The sequence below is a fragment of the Nerophis ophidion genome, linkage group LG14 (assembly GCF_033978795.1).
Source record: "Nerophis ophidion isolate RoL-2023_Sa linkage group LG14, RoL_Noph_v1.0, whole genome shotgun sequence".
NCBI lineage: Eukaryota > Metazoa > Chordata > Actinopteri > Syngnathiformes > Syngnathidae > Nerophis > Nerophis ophidion.
Genome location: NC_084624.1, coordinates 32778488 through 32796512, shown reverse-complemented (window position 1 = coordinate 32796512; position 18025 = coordinate 32778488). Strand labels below are relative to the sequence as shown.

The 18025-nt window shown below is 38.9% G+C and overlaps 1 protein-coding gene across 2 annotated transcripts in view; it reads left to right on the top strand.

Moving 5' to 3' along the window:
- The first annotated feature begins 4460 nt into the window (after nucleotides 1-4460).
- LOC133568493 (acid-sensing ion channel 1C-like) overlaps nucleotides 4461-18025 on the top strand; it is a 194286-nt gene continuing 180721 nt past the window's right edge. For both annotated transcript variants that reach the window (XM_061920468.1, XM_061920467.1), the window contains exon 1: nucleotides 4461-5810. In XM_061920468.1, the coding sequence (XP_061776452.1) occupies nucleotides 5256-5810 (555 nt within the window). In that variant the 5' untranslated portion in view covers nucleotides 4461-5255. The remainder of the gene's footprint in view (nucleotides 5811-18025) is intronic.

Genomic DNA, 18025 nt, shown 5'->3' with positions numbered 1-18025 from the left:
GCGCTTAAAATGACCACATTTTGTTATGTAACAGTCTTATTCCAAAATGAAATAATCTCATTTTTGTCCCCAAAATTGTGAAGACAATACCCTATAACACAGGGTTCGGGAACCTTTTTGGCTGAGTGAGCCATGAAAGCCAAATATTTTAAAATGTATTTCCGTGAAAGCCATTTCATATTTTTTTAACACAGAATACAACTAAATGCGTGCATTTTTAAAGTAAGACCAACATTTTTAGAGTATAATAAGTCTCTAATTCTCTTTGACAACATTGTTATTTCTTGAACAGGTGCGTTAGAAAACGGATGGATGGATTAAAATGCATGAGAATGTTTTATATTTTGAACGTTATTTTTAACATCGTGATTACCAGTGGAATTATTCATTACTTATCGTGTTAAGCAATGTCAGCTAAGATTTATCTGAAAGCCAGATGCAGTCATCAAAAGAGCCACATCTGGCTTTAGACCCATAGGTTCCCTAACCCCCTTCCCCTATAATGACAAAGACAACGTAAAAATGTTTAAAACATTTTTTATTTAGCAAATGTATTAAAACTAACAAAACAAAAAAAAACACATGCACATAAGTAATCACATCCTTTACTCAATACTTTGTTGATGCCACTTTTGTAGCAATTACAGCCTCAAGTCTTTTGGAATACGATTCCACAAGCTTGGCACACCGACTGTATCTTTGGGCAGTTTCACCCATTCCTCTTTGCAGCACCTCTCAAGTTCTTTCGGATTGGTTGAGACGTATTGGTTTTCATCCAGGATGTCATCATATTAAAAAAGAACAACAACTTGAGGCTGTAATTTAGGACTGTACAACTAATCCACATCGAATCGACATCAAGGCTTTAATTAGTGTGATGAACAACTGCAAGTGGCGGAGGTTTTTTTTTTCTACGCTGTTACTGGCATTTAAAGGCCTACTGAAATGAAATTTATTCAAACGGGAATAGCAGGTCCATTCTATGTGTCATACTTGATAATTTTGTGATATTGCCATATTTTTGCTGAAAGGATTTAGTAGAGAACATCGACGATAAAGTTTGCAACTTTTGGTCGCTCATAAAAAAGCCCTTCCTTTACGGAAGTAGCAGACGATGTGCGCGTAACGTCACGGGTTGTGGAGCTCCTCACATCCTCACATTGTTTACAATCATAGCCACCAGCAGCGAGACCGATTCGGGCGGAGAAAGCGACGATTTCCCCATTAATTTAAGCGAGGATGAAAGATTCGTAGATGAGGGTAGTGAGAGTGAAGGACTAGAAAAAAAAAAGGCGAGGGCAGTGAGAGCGATTCAGATGTTATTAGACACATTTACTAGGATAATTCTGGAAAATCCCTTATCTGCCTATTGTGTTACTAGTGTTTTAGTGAGATTATATGGTACCTGAAAGTCTGAGGGGTGTGGCCACGGGTGTGGTGACCGCCAGTGTCTCCGGTGGGAGGAGGTAATAGTCCACAGCTGCAGGAGGACGCAAGCTCCGCTCATGTCTACGGTAAGAGCCGACTTATTAGCACAATTTTCTCACAGAAACCTGCCGGTTGACATTTGGTCGGGAACCATGTTAGCTTGACCGCTCTGTTCCATAGTAAAGCTTCACCATCGAGAATGTACACAAGGAAACACCGGCTGTGTTTGTGTTGCTAAAGGCAGCTGCAATACACCGCTTCCCACCTACATCTTCTCTTCTTTGACTTCTCCATTATTAATTGAACACATTGCAAAAGATTCAGCAACGCAGATGTCCAGAATACTGTGTAATTATGCAGACTACTTATAGCTTAAATCGGGCGGGAAGAACATGTCCGCTACCACCGGTGACGTCACGCGCACGCGTCATCATTCCGCGTCATTATTCCGTGACGTTTTCAACAGGATACTTTGCGGGAAATTTTAAATTGCAATGTAGTAAACTAAACCGGCCGTATTGGCATGTGTTGCAATGTTAAGATTTAATCATTGATATATAAACTATCAGACTGCGTGGTCGGTAGAAGTGGGTTTCAGTTGGCCTTTAAGTGACAGACATGTTCATCAATCAGAATTGTTGAGCCTTACGCCCTTGCCCCACTTGGCCAATCAAAGGTGAGTAAGGAAAAAGCAAGTTTGTGTGCACCGAAATTGAGGCAGCCAGTACACTAATAGCAAACAACTTTAATGATGACAAAGCCGGGGTCGATAGTCAATCAATTGAACAATAAATGAAAATGAAGAGGAAATACTTCGCTGGCATTAATAAACTGCTATGTCTGTGGGTGAAGAAGAGACAGAGGTCTCAGTCTCCCATCGCTCTCAGCACCTGAGCGTGTTTATTTTACAGTAGAATTAACTAAACAGAGTGAGCCGTCTTCTCAGTTTTCACAACAATGTTGGTCTTGGTGGGCGGACAGCATGACTACTCGCTTACACACACAGGAAGCACGACTGACAGAGAGCCTTGCTAATGACTAGTGAGGAGATTCGCAACAAAACAAAATTTAAGTAGAAAAAATGTGATTACAAAGCCAAATGTCATGTTGAGAGAATAGTTCTGCTTTAAATTGGATGAGCAGTATGAGCCCATCAACACATACAAACGAGCGAGAATGCTGTAATCACGTGATGGCAACAAAATAAAGACAACCCGACATAGTTTTTTCCACTTGGAAAAAAAATGCACTTTAAGTTCAATATTTATTTAGGTAATTTTTTTCTTGCAAAGATGAGTCCATTTATTTTATTTTTTGCTTGTTTATTTGTTTAGAATAAATAAATAAATAAAAAATAAATAAATAATAAAATAATTATTTAATTTTCTAATTACAGTACAATGGTAAATAATTCTACGTAAATGAGAAATACATGTGTGTATGCTTTTAAATGATTACTTGCATTGCTATTATATATTATGATTACATTATGAACACTATATTGTTTATATCAGTTATTTCTTCAGTTTAAGAGCATGATGTAGACAAAAACTCTGGGTCTGTCTACATAAAGCCAAATAATATTATTGCATAATATTGTTCCCAGGTGGGGCACCTTCAGACAAGAATATGTTGATTGTCAGTCTAAAAGTAACATGTTTTATTTTACTTGTTTGCAGTTTTATGCATTCATGTATATGAAATATAGAAATCGCAAATCAAATCACAATCGCATCTTTGGCGAGAAAGACCACATTTAGTGTTTCTCTCAAAATCGTGCAGCACACTGTAATTGCAGCCAAAGGTGCATCAACAAAGAATTGTGCAAAGGCTGTGAATACTTATGTGATTTTGTTTAATTTTTTTTTTTTTTAATGAATTTGCAAAAATCTACTTTCACATTGTCATGGGGTGTATGTAGAACTCTGAGGACAAAAATGAACTCATTCTATTTTGGAATAAGGCTGTAACATAACAAAATGTGAAAGAAGTGCACCGCTGTGAATACTTTCTGGGTGCACTGTATTACGGTTGGAATATAATTAAAAAGTCAGTGTTGTATAATAACCAGACCTTTTAACATTTAACACAAATCTTGTGTTGTCGCATCAAATATTCACAGTGCTTGTTGATACACACCGTGTTAAGCTGTGTATTCCTTCATCCCCTTAAAAACCAATTACCGCTGCAAAGTCCACCATGCTAGTCCTGCAATCTGCAATAACAGCGACACCAGCTTGTGTGAAATCAAAATTAAAGTTTAGTCATGTTTTCACAGGATAATGTGATAATTATGTAATACTACGGCATATGCATTCAAAATGATGTTATACTTTTTAGCAGTACGACAATTTCAAATTTGCATATGAGTAATCCGTGGCTTTTGGCGCAAAATAATTTTGTAGATAAACTGCATATGGCATATGTAGCAGTTGCTATGGTCTGTGCTCTTGGTTACCAGACAGAATATTGATTTACTCCCCTTAAGGCTGTGGTCATATCCTTGACAGTTCACCCATTGTTATGTTGATTCTATATCCCTGGGGTTGCCAGTGAATTAAACGTGTGGTCCACGGAGGAATGAAAAGGTTTCGCAGAATGCCACAGTGAACTTTTAACCTGCATGAAATTGCCCAGTTGTGTTACCGTTGAAGCCTGAAATTTGCTGTTCCCTTACACACAGCCAGCCGTAATAAATGTTGAGTGGCTTTTGGGATTAGGCCAAGGCTTCCAACTGCTTAAACATGGTAATATTTTACCGCAAGAATACTACGCCCAAGAAATGTGAATGCAAAATAGGACAACCTGTAACACAAACATGTTGCTGGCATGCAATGGAAAACAATCACACGGCCAAGGTGATGTCCAGATTGAGAGATTTGGCGTGTGAGCACTGACACACAAGCAAAGCAGCCATTCAGCAGTGGGATGGATCCAGACTACTAAAGAGGAGGAGGGAGTGAGAGAGCAAGAGCAGGGGAGAGCGTCAGTGGGAGTGTGAAAAAAGCCAAGCGAAAAGCTCCACACAGCTGAATATATATCTATATGTTCGCATGCGTAAAGCTGGACGTCTCTAGAGTGGCTTTAGAGGCTATTCTGGCCAGGGGGTGGTCATAAAGCAGATCCTTTAGGTGGTCTTCCCTGTTAACTAAGGAATAGTGCAAATAAGGAATCATAGAGCCTGTGTGTCTGCCAAGTCTGCCAAGCTTCAGGGGCGAGCTGGTTGGAGGTCTCTGACCCCTCTTTTTTCATCACTGGACGCAACAAGAAGAAGCAGGACAAACGAGAAGCAGGCGGCGAGGGACCCGTGAGCCTTTTCTCTTGCTTTTTTTTTTTTACCTTCCATTCATAAAACCATAACATTTCATCATCACAGCAATGTGAGGCATTCCTCGTTGCAGGAGGAAGGGTCCCATTCACAGCTAAAGCTCAGCAGCCCCTTTGGCATTGCAGTCCTCCCCCTCATTTTCTTTACATTTCCATCTGTTCCTTCCTTCTGCCTTTTCACAACACAAAAGAGGCGAGAGGCATTGGGTAAAAGTGGGTTGTTTCAGGAGGTGTCGTTGTGTTTGGTGCCGCTACAAAAGGCAGCAGAGCGGGGAGCGGGACACAGTTTTGGAGATGATGAAATAGCCAAGGAAGAGCTGACAATCACCAGAAGGGGAATGGCAATGGGAAGAAGTGCTGCATGTAGCCATGACTTGAAACCACTGGTGTTGTCATTGTGACCGACACTGCTGCTTGGGTTGTGCTGCCGCTGTTGCTAAGCAAAGCCTCTTATAGCTGAAGTTCGTCGGGGAAACGGTGTTGAGCATCACTCTACAGCCATGAAAGGAAGCTCGGAGGAAAGCATTGCAAGCGCCAGGCCATCCAACTTGCAAGCGTTCGCTAACATATCCACCCTACATGGCATAAGTCACATATTCGCCTACGGGCACATGACATTCCGACGGTTCCTCTGGACTCTCTCTTTCCTCGGCTCGTTGTGCTTATTGCTGTTGGTGTGCATGGACCGAGTGTCCTACTACCTGGAGTACCCTCACGTCACCAAGCTGGACGAGGTGGCGGCGACGAACCTCACCTTTCCCGCCATCACCCTCTGTAACCTCAACGAGTTCCGTTTTACCAAAATCACCAAGAACGACCTTTATCACGTTGGGGAGCTTCTCGCCCTCCTCAATAATAACCACCAAATAGCCAACCCACATTTGGCGGAACCAGAGGTACTCGCCGCCCTTAAGGAGAAGGCTAACTTCCATAACTTCAAGCCCAAACTGTTCAACATGACTGACTTCTATAACCGCACGGGTCATGACATTGGCGACATGCTACTGCAGTGCACCTTTCGAGGGGATGTTTGCTACTCGGTGAACTTCACCACGGTAAGTGTCATTACATTCTTCAATACTTACCAAATGGCTGTTTTGAATCAGTTTTGTTTCATGTTAGACCACATAATTTTTTTCAATTACATTTATATTTCAAGCTGCTTTTGATCTGAAAATATCGACACGGCTCTAAGTAATACATTTAGGTTGACTTTTTTTAATTAGTTGCAAACACAACTTTGTTAATTTGTCGTGCAGTTTATGGGATTTTCTTATCTTGGCTCTAAATGCTGTCATCTACTTGGGCTTGACTGCTTGCTAGTGTTAGCTGTGTGGGTTAAGGTGGTGTCCTGTTATGTTTTTTTCATTTAATTTAAAACATTTTCTAGTGGTCTACATCAGTGTTTTTCAACCTTTTTTTAACCAAGGCACATTTTTTCCGTTGAAAAAATGCAGAGGCACACCACCAGCAGAAATCACTAAAAAACGAAACTCAGTTGACAGTAAAAAGTCGCAATTGTTGGATATGACTTTAAAGCATCACCAAGCATGCATGACTATAGCTCTTGTCTCAAAGTAGGTGTACTTATGTAGAGTTTTTTGCTGTCTTCCTGTGTGTAGTGTTTCACTTCATGTCTTGCGCTCCTATTTTGGTGTTTTTTCTTCTCTTTTTTTGGTAATTTCCTGTAGCAGTGTCATGTCTTCCCTTGAGCGATATTTCCGCATCTACTTTGTTTTAGCAATCAAGAATATTTCAGTTGTTTTTATCCTTCTTTGTGGGGACATTGTTGATCGTCATGTCATGTTGGGATGTACATTGTGGACGCCGTCTTTGCTCCACAGTAAGTCTGTGCTGTCTTCCAGCATTCTGTTTTTATTTTCTTAGTAGCCAGTTCAGTTTTAGTTTCGTTCTGCATAGCCTTCCCTCAGCTTCAATGCCTTTTCTTAGGGGCACTCGCCTTTTGTTTATTTTTGGTTTAAGCATTAGATACCTTTTTACCTGCACACTGCCTCCCGCTGTTTCCGTCATCTACAAAGCAATTAGCTACCAGCTGATATGGAAGAGTATTACAGTGTTACTCTGCCGAGCTCTAGACAGCACCGACACTCAACAACAACACATCATTTGCAGACTATAATTACTGGTTTGCACAAAATACTTTTAACCCAAATAGGTGAAATTAGACCATCTCCTGTGGCACACCAGGCTGTATCTCACGGCACACCAGTGTGCCGCGGCACAGTGGATGAAAAACACAGGTCTATCTAACAACATGTAGTGGTGGTGCTTTGGTCCAAATTTTGCATAGATGTTGTATTACAGACTATGTTCAAGCCACTTTCTTACTCTTTTTAGAATGCACCGTTTTTTGGGCCATCTTATTTACATGCCAAAGCCCTCCTCCCGGCCAAGCCCTCCTCCCGGCCAAGCCCTCTTTGACTGTGTTTTCACCCCATCAGCCATGGTATAGTTTTTAGCGCTTCCATATTGATTCTACTGAGATATGTAAGTTAAAACATAGAAATGAGTTAGAAATTGCTATTAAATGGAAAAGGGTGAGATTAATTAAGATGTGCTTCTTCTTTCTGCGTTTTGAACATGTTGTAATGAGAAACTGGAAATACTGTATATGAATTATGTGCATGTTCGAAATAAACTAACACCATAATCATAACCATACTGACCAAAATTATCACAGTGTTGTTGGATGTGCTCAATAAGTACTTAAACACACATTAAAATCATTTGAGCAATTTTGTTTTAAATAGCTAAAATAAATACAAATACTTTTTAGAAAGCCCACTATTTTGCATGATTTGTGGGTTTTTTTTACTTCACAAACTATGCGCATATGGACACATTTAATTGGATTAAAAGCCTAACCGCAATAAAAATGCTTCATTTAAACACACTATTCGCAATATTCTGACCCGATCACACACGTTCAGATTAAAAATTCATTCCAATCGAGACGGGTGGTTTATGCCAAAAGTCACTCGCGTTGTTGTGCATGAAAATGCATCTTCCGAAATTACTGCGCATTTCTTTGATGTCAGCTATACTTTGGTGGGGGAGCTGTAGCTAAATTTAACAGTCTTAGAATGAAGCGATTGCCTTACTGCTGTCTCCCCCCATTCAACATGTACAGAAGCAGCGTTATATGCTGTTGAGTTTTTTGGTTTAAAACAAGACTAAGATAAACAAAAGTATGGTCTGGAGTGTCGTGTCGATGTTACAATAAATGAAGGGATCCAGATGTCGTCTTAACGAGCTGTTTTATTCATGACATTACATCTACTCTAAGTGCTAACTGCTAGCCTCAAACACATACAAAAAAGTTCGTAATATGAAGGCGCAACGCAACCCGTACATACCGTATTTTTCGGAGAATAAGTCGCCCCGGAGTATAAGTCGCACCTGCTGAAAATGCACAACAAAGAAGGAAATAAAAACATATATAAGTCGCACTGGAGTATAAGTCGCATTTTCTGGGGAAATTTATTTGATAAAACCCAACACCAAGAATAGAAATTTGAAAGGCAATTTAAAATAAATAAAGAATAGTAAACAACAGGCTGAATAAGTGTACATTATATGACGCATAAATAACCAACTAAGAAGGTGCCTGATATGTAAACGTAACATATTATGGTAAGAGTCATTCAAATAACTATAACATATAGAACATGCTATATGTTAACCAAACAATCTGTCACTCCTAATTGCAAAATCCGATGAAATCTTATACGTCTCTTACGTGAATGAGCTAAATAATATTGTTTGATATTTGACAGTAATGTGTTAATAGTTTCACACATACTGTAAGTCGCTCCTGAGTATAAGTCGCACCCCCGGCCAAACTATGAAAAAACTACGACTTATAGTCCGAAAAATACGGTAATCACAACATAAAAAGCACAGAACAGCTCTATTTCAAAAAGAGAGGACCTTCGTATTGTGGGGCATACACTCTAACACCATGTGTATGCTGCCCTGTAGGGTCAATGTCGTTAGTGCTCAGACAGCAATGTGTTTAAAAAGTTTGGGCATCCATTTTCTACCACTTATCTCTTTCAGGGTCGCACATGTCCCTTCTTGATGGAGAAAGACATTGTCATTGGTTTTTCGATTATTTTATTTTTGAAACAGTAATACTAATCTTCGGGAGTTTTACAGTGGATATTGTTATAAACATTTATAATTACATCCCTAATCTGCATATACGAGTCGGTTTTCTCCGTAACAATAGCATAGAGTTAAATAAGAAATCTATTGACTTTAAATCAGTAAAAAGGGCAGACTCGCGTAAGGCACTGCGGGTGTTGCTCGGTGTAAGCAAAGTTGTGTTGCACAATATGTATTATGATAGGGTCTTAAAGGTACAACAAGGCACTGAGAATAACTATCTTTTTGCAGAAATAAAAAAAAAGTGTAAGCACTATTGTTTTCTTTGCAATGGTTCCAACACTAGTATTTATTATTGCAAACTTAACCAAAGTTTTTATTGATAAACTAACTGACAAACACCACTTTTCAACTAACCCGCTGCCGTCTTAAGTTATGTTTTTTTTATATTAAAATCAGTATTCCTTTGTTTAATAATAAATGCAAGTCTCATCATATTTGTTGTTGATTTGTATATCCTTTAAAAATATTTTTGACCTGAGTAAAAACTTGAAATATCTTGTCGTTCTAAGGTGACCTTTTTGTGTTTAATTTCAGAAGTCTTGTATTTTTGCTCGATCCACCCCTCGTTTCTCTTAGATTTTACTGATAAAGCAAAAAAACCTACAAATGTTCCATGACTAAGAATCTGAAGAGTGTAAAGCAAAGTAGGTAATGAGAAGTGGTTGTGTTTGATAAAAAAAACAAAAACAGAAATGTTCTGCATCAGTGGAATTGTGTGGTTTTACTTGTTGTACTTCCATTTAAGTGTGGACCAACAGGTTTTGAATTTGAGCTGTACTCATACAGTCCATCCATCATTGTGACATATTTTCTGCTTTTTAATGGAGTGGTGTCACATCACTGAAAAATACAATCTCTCTGAGCTAGAATTCGACTTCAGATCCATTAACAATTGTACTAAATGTTTGCAGTTTTATGGAATTGTACAGCAATCTCAAACACTAACAATAACTATGCTCTGGAGGATTTATTACAAAAAACAATATGATACTGTATATGCCCGGGCTCTGTTTTGCACATTTATAATTCACTGGCAGTATACAGACACTTAAAGGGTTTCTACAGGAAAAATTCAATTATTCAAATTTCCCCTCAGACGTAAGGAGAAAAAGATTTACAATGCAAAAGACTGGTGGGAGTGATGAGCTTTGACCTTGCATAAATGAATGAATCCCATTTAGTCCAATTGATGAAGATTATGATGATGATGATGCAGTTTTGAATGCAAATCATTCAAAATGTGTGGATGGCAAAGGGTGGGTAGCAAGGGAGGAATGCTAACAACTGTTATTAATGACAGCGATTGCAATATTGACCCCAATATAAGACCCGTCTTTTTCAAGACACATATTTTTGATAATAGGACCCCGAGAGGGACAAGCGGTAGAAAATGGATGAATGGATGTGTTCATCAGTGAAATAACTGGTAAATGGCATTAAAAATGATACATTTTATATATTGCTTGGCTGCAGTTGTTTGTTGACCGTGCTTCTTTGATTACCATTATCTTTAAATTATTAGCAATATAACTCTCAAACTTTGACACACTTTTTGAGCAGGCTTCTGTCGCATCTTTTCAAGTAACTTGGTGTGTTTAACTATATGAATCCCTATACTCCGAATATAGGACAACCTTTCCTTTTCAGAATATTTTCTGGGTTTACAGCAGTGGTCCCCAACCTTTTTGTATCCGCAGACCGGTCAACGCTTATTTTTTTTATTTTTTATTTTTTCTTTCTCATGAAAAGGGGAGATTTTTGTGGTTGGTACACTAATTGTAAGTGTGCATTGTGTTTTTTATGTTGATTTAATTGATTTTTTTTCATTTTTATTAAAATGATTTAAAAAATTCTTCTGCGGCCCGGTACCAATCGGGCCACGGCCCGGTACCAGGCCGTGGGCCAAACTGCACAGTAGTTCAGCAAAAGTGTTATCAAATATATAGTATATGCATATTTTTTCCCCAATAAAGTAACCTTTTAAAATCACCCATAACAAATTGAAGGAGACATATAATGGACGGGCACACATGAGTCCTTAAAAAAGTAATTTGAAATGCCCTTTCTTTTACAGCACATAAGATAATGTTTGATACTCTCCCAGTCAAAAGTGAACCAGAGTTCACTTTTAGAGTATTATCAGTGTTGGAATTTAACATGTCATTGTATCAGCAGTGATTCTTTAAAGGTTGTGGATTTTAAAGTACCTTTCTGTACACTCTGGCTACAATGGCAGCGAGGCTGGCTCAGTAATGACATGGTCAGACGTTCAGGCTATGACCACTCTGTGTTGTCGTAATGTGCGGGTTGGGGGTTGGGGGAGCTTCTGTCCCAGGATTGGGCAGATCAGTTTAGTTGTGTTCTCTCTTAACTGGAAAATTGCAGATTCACATCATGAATGTATCCTTGTACAAACCCTGTTACCAGTTGGGAAATTGTGTTAGATTTAAATATAAATGGAATACAATGATTTTCAAATCATTTTCAACCCATATTCAGTTGAATCTGCTACAAAGACAACATATTTGATGTTCAAACTGATAAACATTTTTTTATTTGCAAATAATTACTGACTTTAGAATTTGATGTCAGCAACACGTGACAAAGAAGTTGGGAAAGGTGGCAATAAATACTGATAAAGTTGAGGAATGCTCAACGCGGAGGCGTGGTCAGGGGTGGGGCGGAGGGGCGGTTGGGGCGGGGGGCGTGGTTAAGAGAGGTGCCGTATAATTCACAAACTCGAGTATGATATATATATATATATATATATATATATATTTATATGTATGTATGAGATACTTGACTTTCAGTGAATTTTAGCTATATATATTTATTTTATTATATGTATAGATAAAAGAAATAGTTGAATTTCCGACGGCATCTATCAAATACACAGTAACAAAAACACAGTTGTTCTACTAACTGTACTGTGCTTGCTGGTTACTAAAAAACCCCAACAACACTTACCTTTCACTATTTGAGTAACCTTTGTTCTCCCATTTGCATATTGGCGAGCGATGTCCGAATCCGGAAACATCCTTCACGGATTTGTTGTAGACATCCGCAAATGAGAACGGGATGTTGCTTACAGCTATCAGCATAGCCATCTTTGTCTCAGCATAAGATACACCATCGGGTCTCCATTTTGCGAGGTGGGCCATAATACTGGGTTGTGAACGATGCTGCGCTGCGGACGCTTTGTGCTTCGCTGACTGATCGTTCATGGCTGAGTATATCCGTTCGGCCGCCGTGTTCAATGGAGAAGTCTGTTCTACAAAATTTACAGGCAACATACCCCTTCCCCTTCGAACTCTCCTGGATAAACTGAAATTCTTGTTTCCATTCGTTCTGGAACTTGCAAGCGTATTTCTTCATTTTGCTCGTCGACGGTGTAATATATTGGGCTGGAGTCAATAACCAGACGACGTGATGAAGTAACGTCTCTTTACTGTGGGCTTCAGAACAGACTCCCTAATGGATGTTCCTTGACTGCACTTAAATGTAGAATATATTTACATTCTATTCTATGTACAGTAAATGGCAGTATTGTCCTGTTTAAGAGGGTCACAACATTGAGTCAGGTTTGCATTGAGCTGGAGGGGGTGTGGCCTCCAGCTAAGCCTGAATTTCAGGAGATTTTCGGGAGAAAATTTGTCCCGGGATATTTTCGGGAGAGGCGCTGAATTTCGGAAGTCTCCTGGAAAATCCGGGAGGGTTGGCAAGTATGGTTTAGGACAATTACTGTACTGAGGCACAGAGGTGGTCCCACTCGGTACACATTAGGCAAGGGACAGTAAGTCTAATAGCCCACAGTCTAATATAGTGAAGACCAGCCTTTGGCAAGCAGGAGTTTTTCCTATCGATAGTGTCATGCAGAGGTCAGGGCTGGAAAACCTTCTTCACAGTTGGAAGCATCCTCCCCACCCCCGCCTGCCCAATCATTTTTAATGAAGATGATCAGTTGATGACACGAGAGGTCGGCGTAGACATGGATGGAAAACAATGGAAAATCTGAGTAAAAAACAAAACAGTGGAGCAGAGAAATTAAAACATTTGAAAAACAAAAAAGGTTCAGCAGCACAGACTTTTAAAGAGGGCGTATTGTGCAAAACCAACTTTTTTTTACCTATTGGTACCTGTTTTTTGTGTATTTGGGATCTGCATAGGTCGTCCATAGTTTTTAATCACACCATGTGAAGAAATTCATAAAAAAATCTGACCTTCCTTTATATTTCCTCCAAATTAGCCGTTTGGAATTTGACTTCAGCGAATATCTCCATTTATATTAGAAAATTACCGGGAGAGCTCTGCGTGAGTCCGCCATTGTAGTCCAATGCTGTAGTCAATAAGTACCCTGTATTCCTCTTATTGTGGGGAAGACTGGCTCATACATCCACATGCATCCACCGCTGTTGCCGTTTGCAGTACAAAGTAGCAAATAGTTTAAACTTATACATGTCAGTAGACTTGCTATTGAAGCGCTTAAAACTTCAACATGTTTCGCTGGGAAAAGACTCAGTCTAAGTGGAGCCTTGTAAATAAGACTGCTCACAAAACGGGGCATCCTGAAGCGACGGCTTGAAGAATGTCTGTTATATCTATCTGTAACATATATACAATATGTAAATATGTCAGGTTTCAGCCAATAGCTAATTTTTGCCTGTAGATCCCTGACAGGTTGGTGTGTACAGTACATACAATAAAACGACAATAACATTCACACAAAACAGTGAAAAGTCAGTCATGTTTATTTGGAGCACATGTCGGCAATGTGGACGTTCTTTAACACCAATCTACAAAATTTGCAAATATTAAGAGGACAGTGGCGCTTTTAAAGTACAGGAAATGCGCAGGGCTGCAAAATAGAGGCGCATTGCACGCATTTAAGGTTCAGCAGCTGGCGGCAAGGCAGTGGCTCCTTCGGATTGCGGCACACATATAGTCACGCAGCTAGACCCGCTTGGCACCCCAGCCTGACAGACCCAGCCCTTAAAGCCAATTCTTGTCTCGAAGTGACGGACCTGTCTTGCCGACTTCTCTTACTCGCCTTTTTCTATCATGCCAGAGGGTGTTCACCTTATAGACCCGCTGGGGACAGTGGCGATTGCTCTAAGACTGCAAGGGAAGGTCTCTTCCACCAAAAATGTATAAAAAGTGGTCAAATATGTAATTTTCTGTATAAATTACATTGACTAGATATGCACTAGAATGCGTTCAACTTTGGTTCAGAATCAGCTACTTTAGCGATTGCCGATGCAAATTTATTTTCATTGTGGTTGCATCAAAATGCATCAAACAGTGTTGAAGCCGAGTGTCCATTGACTTTGATGGGGGAGCTTAGAGGAGGTCGTTCCACTGCACACAGAATAGACAATTATTGAATAATTGTTTGGCTTTATCCCGACAAAAAAAATTAGAAAAGGGCTAGGTCTCTGCTGGATACTAGGCTTCTTCTGCAAGATGATTTAGTGATTGGGTCTGACGCTGAATCAAATTTGGATTGAGCGAATCATCCATCCATCCTTTTTATACGGCTTGTCCCTTTCGCTCGCTTTGTACCGGTTGTCCCTCACGGGGTCACAGGGGTGGCTGGAGCCTATCCCAGCTGCACTCAAGCGGAAGGTTATGTACACCCTGGACAAGTTGCTACCTCGGTACATAGACATATTTTGTTTACAATAATTTAAGGGTTAGAGCTTTAGGAGCCATTCTTAGCTTTTATTCTAGGTCATATTTTTGTTAGAACCGCAACTGGTAAACAGTCATGGTGCAATGTTGGGATGTATGGTATCCTGGTGTGTTAAAAATAACAACAATGTACACCAAACAAAAGTGTGACAAGATTTGTGAACCATTGCACCCCTAATACAAGGTTTCGTTGAAGTACATTGCATGTTTAGGCAATGATGAACTTTAGTTTCTCGTATATACAGCTTTTATCCCCCACCTACTACTGTTCCTACCATAGAAACTAGTTTACGCTTTTCCTGACTAATCTCTCAAAGCCTGCATGTGCAACCAGTGATAAGGAACGGGAGACTAGAGTGTTACAAGTATTGAACTGTGCATCAGCATTGATGCACAGTAGGGCTAATATCCAAATCAGGTTGTAATAACGAGTTAGCAGACTAAACACACATCCCAGTTTGGCAGAGAGTGATGTAGATTATATAAACGCTGGGACTACTTTACTTGTTTATTGTAAAAGAAAAAACACACACACAATAAAATAAGTGTCAGCCACATCTTTCTGCCGAGTGTTTGTTTTCGTTTAGCAGCGGCTTAAGATTGTGCCATCAGCATTTATGTTATTGTCCCACGCGATCTATTATGATTATATTGTTTTAGCTTGTAGCTTCAGAAGTACTTGTTTAAAGTGTGCCTTTCCTACACAATGTGTCCTTATTAAAGGTGCACAATGCATTTGCAGAATACAAGTTCTAATAACCAGTTAATTATAAATCAAAGGGCATTAGTAATGATGGCATCAGTCTCTGTCATTGCTTGGAATAATTATTCTTGTGTCTCTGCGTGGTCAAAAGTACACATTTGTGTGAAAGGTTATTATTTCAGCAATTATCCCTCCAATAATTACTTTTGGCCTGAGTGTGCATATTTTTATTATGGATAAACCACATCTGAATTCACTATTGCTGTCTTCAAAAACAAAGTATTAGTCCTGAAAAATATTTAAATTTAAATTGATCTACAATTTATACGGTTATTGAAAACATTGGTGCATTCAAATTTCAGGGATAAAGTTCTCACGTTGAACTGTACTAAGATAAAAGACTTAAATCCGCAAGTCTGATGTAATTACTGACTTACTGTTCTGCATGAATAGACTGACAGAATATGCTGTTGTTGTTCAAAAGCATTTGTGCAGTATTGTGCCACCACATTTTGAGACTTTATTTGCATGAGTGCCTTTTCCATTAAGGCACCAACCCTTAGGAATCCAATAGGAGCGCCCAAATGAAAATGTCTCTTGTAAAAATAAATTCAGATGCCTTGAAGTTCAGAATATTTATTCATTCTCATAAACAATTTACCCTGAGCTTACAAACAACAGAGTTATTTTGCATTTTAGTTGATTTATTGAACCTTTAGGATTTGTGACTTGTACTGCAACATTAAAGGTGCAGCACTGTATTGTTTTTTGGTCTACTCATTTCGTTTGTTTTGAGAATATTTTCCCACTTAAAGTACCAGTAGAGAGGAAATAAAAGTTGCTTCTATATTTAAGCTATTATCATATGTATATTTTTTATGAAACCAAAAGACTTCTACAGTTTTCAAATAAATAGATTTCAGCCAAATTGTATAAATCTCAGGCTCATTTCCGAGCCATTTTGAGAGTTTATGAGGAAGCCAGGCACGTGATCCGTGAGGTAGAGTTAGTAACCAGAGATCCCTTCCCCATCAACAACAATGCTAATCAAGCAGACTTCGTGAAAGCCAACAACGATTACTTTTGTGATAAATAATGAGCAATAAGTTTAAGAAGCCACATGTTAAACAGTTGTAGCTTTATTGAAAAACTATAGCATCAGCAGCTTTGCTAGGTACTAAACATACAAACTAACAATAACAAACCATAATAAAACAAAGACTGTACCATTTTCACTCTCGCTGGGATCTCGTTAAGATAAGGATTTAGTCACAATCCTGATGAAGGGTTAAAAAAATAGTTGCCGCAACCAGCATCTTTTTTGCTATCATGGTGGCCACATTTGTCTACTATCATGTGAGGGATGCATTAATTATAATTTAGAATGAACTTTTAGCAAGTTTGAGACAAAGCAGAAGCAGCCGCTGGCTCAGTGTGTCAACAATAGCAGCGTAAGCTAGCATTAGCTCACTGCTATCAATTGGCCACTAAGATAGGCCTTCTGTATTAGTGCTTATAATAACAATGTCACTAATTTTTGGTTAATTTTCAGGTCACGACATGTAAATGGACTATTGTTGGTGGTTTCTGGATGATTTTAGAGGGTATACTGGGAGAAATAGAGAATCCTTAATCTGTTGACTCAATTGTTAGTTATTTATTTACAATTTTGACTGCATAAAAAAGCCAAATGTATGAGTTGTTGTCTTACATATGTATTGTTTTTTTTAAGCATTTGTTAATTGAATTTTTTTGACACACAGTGAACTGAAATGCTATCCGAAAAAGTTCTGTTCTTTTTGCCCCTTGTGCTTTGTGCAAATTTTTCTGTTTCATAGCCTGTTTTATTTGTTAAATAAATCAGTATTTCTTACCTTAACGCTCGGTCCGAGCCCGACTGCATCAAGAGAGAACGCACCCGCATCACCACGATGCCACGTAATCGTCACATTCCGACCTACAATGTGTGTTAAAATCTTGATCCGTCTCTTTGCCATACCTGCCAACAGCTACGGTTTTCCCATAATGAGTACAGTGTTTTCTATAATCCAGTGGTAAAAACTATGGTTTCCATTAAAAATTATTAACTTAAAAATCGAAGCTATGTAGTGAAGCAACTCCACGGGCAGGCGACAAAATATACGGGAAACATCAATGATGATTGGTTGGTTTACGTATAAGAAAATATGTGATTGGTTGATTGGTTTGCTATGATGAGTCACGATTGGTTAAGATTCATAATCAAATGAAATCAAATCAACTTTATTTACACTGCACATTTAAAATTTACCACAGGGGTAGCCAAAGTGCTGTACAATGGGCAGGTTAAAAATGAGAACCGAGCAAACAACACAACACAAACAGAACATGATAAAAAATAAATAAATAAATAAATACAATAAAATAAATAAAACATAAAAACATAAAAATAGGTTTACAGCAGGTGTATAATGGGGCGCCATTGCAGGATGGATATCACTCAAAGTTAAAAGCCATGGAATAAAAGTATGTTTTTAAGATAGATTTAAAAACAGGAAGAGAGGAGGCTTGTCTAACACTCAGAGGTAGGTCGTTCCAGAGCTTGGGAGCAGCAGCGGCGAAAGCTCTGTCACCTCTAAGCTTCAGCCTTGTGTCAGGGACCGTCAGTAACAGCTGATCGGCTGATCTAAGGGGTCGGGTGGGGCAGTA